Source organism: Etheostoma spectabile, chromosome 2 (genome assembly GCF_008692095.1).
Source record: "Etheostoma spectabile isolate EspeVRDwgs_2016 chromosome 2, UIUC_Espe_1.0, whole genome shotgun sequence".
Lineage (NCBI taxonomy): Eukaryota > Metazoa > Chordata > Actinopteri > Perciformes > Percidae > Etheostoma > Etheostoma spectabile.
In genome coordinates, this window is record NC_045734.1 from 14,633,105 (window position 1) to 14,640,604 (window position 7,500).

Sequence of the window (7,500 nt, forward strand, 5' to 3'; positions counted from 1 at the left end):
GAGCACACATGTTCAGGAAATCTTGAATGTTATTGTTCTCTATGAGAACTAAATAAAACGGCGAGTATCAGTATGAGTGGAAATTTTCAGTTGGCAAATTAATATTTAAATTAAATGTTATGCGTTCACAGGTGTGTATGTGTGTGCGCGCGCGCGCGTGCTCGTTCGTTTGTGTGCGTCTACGTGATGTGTTTGTGTGTGTGTGTGTGTGTGTGTGTGTGTGTGTGTGTGCGAACAATCTGAGCTGAGTAGGCCTACCGGAACTATCCGTTTAGTAAGAAGCACTTTGCTCACAGCAGGGGGAGAAAACTGCACCATCCAAAAGCGGAGCGGTGAAGTTGAAAGTGTAGCTCTGTGTATCGAACTTGCTCCAGTCTTTCATTCCGTGCGTAATGCGTAAAGAGCATCGTGCGTAACAGGTGTACACTGACAGAGGAGGAGAGAAGTTTGGAGGAACTCTCATAAACGCTCTTTTGGAAGTTTTTGAAAGGTCCCTGGATGGACATGTGTCCCATGTGTCCCAGTGGAAATTAATCTAAGATAAAAGAGGTGGAGAAGAAGAGTAAGAGAAAGATAGAGAGGGAGAGTGGAGCGGGGGCGGGAAAGTTTAGTAAAGTGGAACTTGGTAACAGATGCGAGAGAGGGGGGGGGCGCGGCCCTGCAGGGAAGGGTGGAAGTTGTGTGCGTGTATGCTTGGCCGTGCGGGTGCGCGTGTATCGGTACGTGCACGTGAACGTGTTCGTGTGTGTGTGTGCAAGCTTGTGCAGGAAAAGGACAGGACATGGGCGCACATTGAGAGAGCGGCTCTTTTACTCGGCGTGATCATTTCACGCTTCCCCCGAAGCCTTTTTTCCACCTAAAGCGTTTAGTTGCAGCTGACTGAGCACTTGCAGGGAATGCAATCGGGAGCGGAAGGGTCGAATTATTTTAACCTACAACTCGCCCCAAAAGTACTGTAGCGGGGGGAAAAAGAGAGGGAGTGAAGAAAACAGTGCCAGAGAGCAAGAGAGAGGGAGGGGAGGGGGGAGGGGTGTAAGAGAGAGGGAGAGAGATAGGGAGAGGGGGACACTGGAAAAAAGTTTTTGTTCTTTTCCTTTTTTTCTCCTTTCATCGCCTCCCCCTGTTCTAACCGGGCAACATGGACCAGGGTCCCAAGAGTCCTGCACTGCGGCTGGGGAGAGCAGGTAGGGTCGCACTGGCTCTCTCGAGCTTAATTTAACTTCTGTGAAAAGTTGGACTTATCTTTTTAACAAGTGAAACACGATTTGGTGTTGTTTATTAGTTCACTTTTTTCCGCTAAACTTAGTTAAGTTGTCGAAGTTTGTTGTGGGAATTTAAATTATTAGAAATTCTTCTTTTTTAACTTTTGTTAAAAAGTTATTAGAACTAGTCTATTGTTACGTGTTTTCAGGTAGTGTAACTCTTTTAAATAACCTATAGTTGCCTAGTCCAAACGATCTGACGTTTGTGACTGGATGGCTTTTGTAGGCCAGTGATGAAAGTTGAGAATTATTCACTTCTGTTACTGGAAACATTTCGCTGTCTTTAAAACAATTCCAACGAAAATTGTGTGTATGCACTTTTGCAGTTTAGGGTTTATAACATATTTGCTAGTTTAAAATATGTTTTTTGAGGTCATTATTTATTAATTGATTTTTAGTTTTTCACTTTCAACTTTTGGCACTGAACTTGTCGGTTTGGGTTGGCGTGTTGGTCCGTGCACCTGAGAAGGGTGTTGATACCTTGATTGATCCTGATAAAAAACAAATAGGCCATACAATGTTGGTCAATCTTTTTTTTTAATTTTTTTATGTGTTATGAGGAATGTGACCATTTGAGATGAAACGGATTTAAAGCTCGTGTTCGTGTTTTTGTGGACCAAAAGTTGAAGTTGCATTCCGGTTCAGTCAATAATAACTCTCTAAAGGAGTCTGGCTCTTTCCTGCGTGTCTCCATTACTTCATTCAACAGGTTCATCTCGTACAGGCCTATTCATAAAGCAGCGGGGTCTGGTACAGCAATGGATCAGGCCATCGACCTTGTTATGGCACCCAATGGTTATCACATCATTTCATATTGCTGCCCGCTGTGTCTGCATTGATAAAACGTCGTTTGTCATTAAGAAACGGTGGGCAGGTGATACTTTATGAAAGGGCAATGTGCTCACTGCTTCGTGAAAAGCCTTTTCTAAAAAAAATACTAAAATCTGCTTTATTGATGCTCTTTGTTGCCTGTCACAATAGTGCAATTCATGGATAGTAGATGTTTATGTAGTTTACGTACATGTGCAGACTGCATTTTATATGTTTTTTAATTTTATTTTTCACAACAAGAAAGTATATTCCAGTTTAGACACGTTCTCTCATAATAGAAACAAATTAGCTGGTGTCCGGCCTTCTATGGAAATGTGTCATCAACTAATGCCTATGGTCTGTAAGACAAATAATGCCCCCTTTGCAGTCTTTTGTGGAGTGGGCCTTACCCATGGTAAACGCTGAAAGCAATGGGATTTGTTGAAATTGGATAATAACCTTTTAACCACTGAGGAAATCAGAGTTTAGAGGAGGCCCTCCCCGGTTGATGTGTAAAGTCTATAGGGCTCAGGCCAGGCCTACACCTACAGCCTCTCCATTTCCTCTCACTTTAAGAAACGTGCTCAGGGTACAAAGGAGAATCTGTGAGAATGAACATGGATTTAATGAGACTCCTCTCTCTTCCCGCCCTGTAGGTTGGCCGTGCGTAAAAGTGCGTAGGCCGTCTCTTTCCAATATGCGGGGCCGCCATTTCAGTCCCTGTCTGATGACCAAGTTTGGGTTCAATTCACAACGTTAAAACTGCCATCGTTTTACAACGTGGGCCTGTCATTTGGCGCGAGGACGTGCAATCCTGGAGAAAATACTTTCCCTCGAAACATAATTGAGAACGCAGTTCATTATGTGAACGTAATTTTAAGTGGGGCAGTGGCTGAAGTTAAATTTATATTTTACTTATGCCTATGAGAAATAAATAGACGTATAGGTCACTGATCTGTTCTGGTCTTTGATCCTGACCCTTAGGATTTTAATAGATGGCTTATACATATATGCCATCTCCATTACAACAATAAAACCCCACAAAACATTGGATTCCCTATGGTGAGATTCTCACTGAGAGACACCATTTAGGTTCCAGCTTTGGTACCCAACTGTCACCTTGAGCCAACCTTTTGTACGTATGCGTCCCTGCAGCTAATGACCAAACGGTATTAACCCTGACCTCCTGACTATTAAGGCTCATACATAAAATCTTTTTTTATATACAATATTTGATTCTGCGCTGTGAAGTCGTTGCCAAAACACGCAATAAACAGACATTTCACAGTCAAATTACAGGCCAAATGAGCTTTGTGATGTTGCTGAAACCAAGTAAAGCTGTGAGAGAGAGAGAGAGAGATGAAGGACTGAGGAGAGTGAGACAGGAGGGAGGGGAGAAGGAAAGAGAGAGATGACCTCACATGGCATAGCCTAATTTCGTTTTGACCTCAAGTGCCCCATCAAAACACAGGTGATGGTCTGACATTATGGGCAGCAGGGCCTTGTACTCCACCTGACAGCTGACAGACTGGTCTTCACTTGCATTATCATAGAGCCAAATGATTCCAAATAGGTCCATTTGATCAGGCCTGTGGGTGAGTGGGAGAAGCAGTGAGTGTGATTTACCTGCTCGGTACGCAGTCGAGTTCCACCTCAGAAAGTCCAAGACGGTTCACTCTCTCCAGTCCATATATTTTATTTATTAGTGATGACTTTTATATTTTATAAGCAAATGAAAACTTAAGAAGAGATACGGGAGCTTTCTCATTATGTTTACAGTCAGCGGGCGTGTAATAAACGAGCTGGTGGAGTTAACATGCGCTATTAATTTTTCATTGCTTTTTCGTTTTGAGGCTCGGGCGCAAGAAGCAAAACAGCCGAAGCTTTCATAGTGGGTGGAAGGAAGGGAAGGAAAGGAAAGAAAGAGGGAGGGAACACTTAAACAACAACATTGTCTCCAATTTGCCTCCAAATGATTATGAAAACTCAACCACATTCTTACTAAAGCTTAAAAAAGTATACACACCCTTCCACCCCCACCCCCCCGTCCTCCCATTTCCAACACTGGAGAGGTAATGAAATATGGTAATGGCTTTGGACCCCCGGATTAAAGTCGTCCTACCCTGATGGAAGTTTTCTCTAAATTTCCAACCCTAAAGCAACAACAATTTGTATACATGATTGATTGTGTTTGGATTTTTTAATTGCTTATGTATTTAATTTGCAAATCGAAGAGACAGGGGCGACAGTTTTCTTCTGTGGGGAGAAAAGCGCTCGTGTCTATATCTCAATAAATGAAAACAAACTTATTGCAGAGGGGGAAGGAGCACAATGAAACGATAGGAATTAAAATCCACAAAATATGATATCGTTATGCTTTTGTGTCCCTGTCTGGAGACCTCTAGAGCCAAATACTATGTTAATGCAAAAAAAAAAAAAAAGATTATTTACCTGGAAAAGTAAATCAATACTAAAAACATAGGAACTGTAAATGTAAGAAGTTGTATTTTATAATATGCATTTATAAAAAAAAAAGTTAGCCAACAGATTTCCCACTTTACAGAGACTCGCAGTGTCTGTTAGTCATTGTCTGTATTCACCTGCTTTTGCTCCTTTCATTGATTTGTGGCCTAAATGCTGTCTGGCCCTGGTCTTTGGTTCATGATCCAAATATCTAAGTTTCAGTTTCCTAACTATAATCTGGTTTATTTATGTTTTTTTCGTGTTTTCATTGAAAAAAAACATCAAACAAACACGCAACGTGATTTTCTGTTTCTCAGAATTGTATGAGGCCCCAATTCATGAATACTCAGGAAAGAGATGTGTAATATGAATGAGGATTAGTGTGTACTTTACCGTCAGTGGATTATAAAGCAGGGACGTGGAATCAATGACGAGTTATGAAACCATATAGGGGTGAACATCTGGGGGAGAGAAATGCTCACAATGAAACCACAAACACAGTCAACCCCTATTATGTATTAATATTCTTCCATGTACGCTTTACATTTTTGGACCAGTTTAGGGCCCCTTTCGTCTGCTTTGAAGACTCTTTAAGTTTAAGTGTATTGATTGTAAGGATCCTGTATTGTATTCGCGCGTGTATATCTGTGCATGCGCCCGTGCGTAAGGGCCACGTCCGGGCACATAGCTCAAGGTTTTACGCCCCCTTGTGGTCCAAGAGAGAGCAAACCATAGACAAAACCACCCAAGGGGGCAAGGAATCTACAAATAAAAAATCAGAAAATATCAATAATATCATGCATTGACCTTTTCGGTATAAGATGCATTGCCTTGAAGTACATCAAGCATGTTAGTCTGTCTTCAGAGGATAAACCTTAAAACCATAAGAATAAGGAAAAGATTGTTATTGTTTTTTTTATTAGTGAGTTACTACGTAATGATCAGCTTTCTAACTATAACAGGTGTCTTTATTGATATCGTTGTATATCTCTCCTGTGTAGCTCTAAATATGTCTGATCTAAAGTGCATGCGTGCAATAAACACCGATAAACTGAAATAATTAAATGTCTGGAAACAGGAAAAAAGGGAAATAATACTTTTTAATTTGGCTCATGCTTTAGGCTATTTGTGTGTTTAATATTACAGGGGCGAGGCTTAGATATGCCCTCTCAAATCAGGTGGGACGAACATGTAATGAATCTCTCTCTCTCTCTCTCTCTCTCTCTCTCTCTCGTTCTCTCTTTCTCACTCGTTCTCTCTCTCTCTCAGTTTGGAGTGCAAATGCTGAGCTCGCCAATTGCATTTCATTAAAAAACGACATCCGTTTGGATCCGCAATCAATTAGGTAATGAGTGGGAATGCATGTTTCATGTTATTTCTCAATTCTCCCCAAGCTAAACATTTCTAACATTGTGCTGAAGGAAGAAACTTACGCAGGAGCGATTGTTTTCAGAGCACTTGTCAGCGCTTACTCCTGCAGGCCTACAAAGTCGGTTAACTTGCATGTGCTTCCCTGAAATGCTGTGGGCCTTTAAAAAAATCTGCTTTTCTGCTATTCTTCCCACCCCCTGTTTTCCCCTATATCCCTACAATAGGCCTATGAACAATTACAGTTTGAGTTTCGGAGCATTCCCTCATTTATAAAGCCTTGCTGCAACTAAGCCTCATTTTTTAGTAATACTCAATTAATTAACCATTTAATATTGACATGAATAAATTGAGCGCAAATGGGTATAAAGGCATGACGTTTTTTACTTCGTTAATTGAAATTAAACATATGATCATTTACTCCCCGAGACTTGCGTCGCTTCACTGAGCCTCGCCATTGGTGGACGGACAATACATGCGGGGCGTCATTGGCCCACGGGATTCGCAGCAGCCAATCACTGCGCTCCCCCACCCGAGTCCACCTGGGGTTGGCGGTGACGTGGCGGCAACGCTCGCCTCGTGATTGGCTGGATCCGCTATGAGTGACGGGAAGCTGGCCGGCGCGTGTAGGTTAGGGTTCCAGGGGGTTGGGAGCGCGGGCGCTGTCCGCACGAGAGCAGGTCCTGAAACGCGGCGTGCGCCACCGTGGACGCTGTGCGCAGGCAGCTTCTCTCTGTGTAGTTAAAGAAGCCTGTATGTGTAGATATTTACACCACAATCCTTCGGGTCTTCTGGCGTGAGCGCGGAGAAAACTACCTTGTGAATTTGGACAGGACTGTTTTCTTTTCCCAAGCGAAAAAATGCGTTTCCAAACTCACACATAAACCGGGAGTCCAAAAGCTACGTCTGTGCAGCGAGTCCTGGTCAACACAGAGGGGAGAAGCGATAGTAGAGTGACCAAGATCTGCCTTTCGTTCATACTTAGAAGATCACAACTCTCAGCCTCAGCAGCTTTTACTCAAACCACAGTTGTTTTTTTCCTGCTGCGTAATTTTCTGTATTTTATTTCTTTTTCTTGGCACGGTGGATATGAGACTTCAAGATGTGAGCACTCATCAGCTCTCGATCGTTTTATTGACTGGAGATTGCCAAGTGCGAAAGCAAGTGAGGAGGACGATTTCTGACAAGAACATGTGCAACATATAACCTGGAAGAAATATAACCGTGGATCTGTAAAGAACCTATTTTGTTTAAACTGGGTTTTGTTTGAATTTTTTTCTTCTTTTTTTTTCTTCAATATTTTAACAGACTGAAAGGAGAAAGTTGAGCCCCTCCCCCTCCACCCACCCCCCCCAAAAAATCGGCTAAGTCGCAGTTCAGAGGTCACGGCCAGCGGACCGAGAAGGGGAGAAAGGGAAGGAGGCCAATTTGTTCGCTTTCCCTGTATTTTTGTGTGCAAAACTTTGAATCTGTTTTCCTTGTACTGAGGCGACTCGGTGTAGACGAGCAGCTGAGGGAATGATCACTATCGCTGTCGTTTCCCTCCTCTGGTCTTGGAGACGCCAGAACAGATCCGGAGTGGTGTCCCGTCTCCATG

The 7,500-nt window shown here is 42.7% G+C and overlaps 1 protein-coding gene across 3 annotated transcripts in view; it reads left to right on the forward strand.

Annotated features, from left to right (window-relative positions):
- Positions 1 to 706: 706 nt before the first annotated feature.
- The window catches only part of pax5 (paired box 5), a 54,040-nt gene continuing 47,246 nt past the window's right edge, over positions 707 to 7,500 (forward strand). The window contains exon 1 of one of the 3 annotated variants that reach the window (XM_032539775.1): positions 707 to 1,184. In XM_032539775.1, coding sequence (XP_032395666.1) covers positions 1,139 to 1,184 — 46 coding nt within the window. In that variant the 5' untranslated portion in view covers positions 707 to 1,138. Of the gene's footprint in view, positions 1,185 to 7,281 lie in introns of those variants that run through there. The other 2 variants (XM_032539786.1, XM_032539793.1) reach the window with 2 other exon arrangements.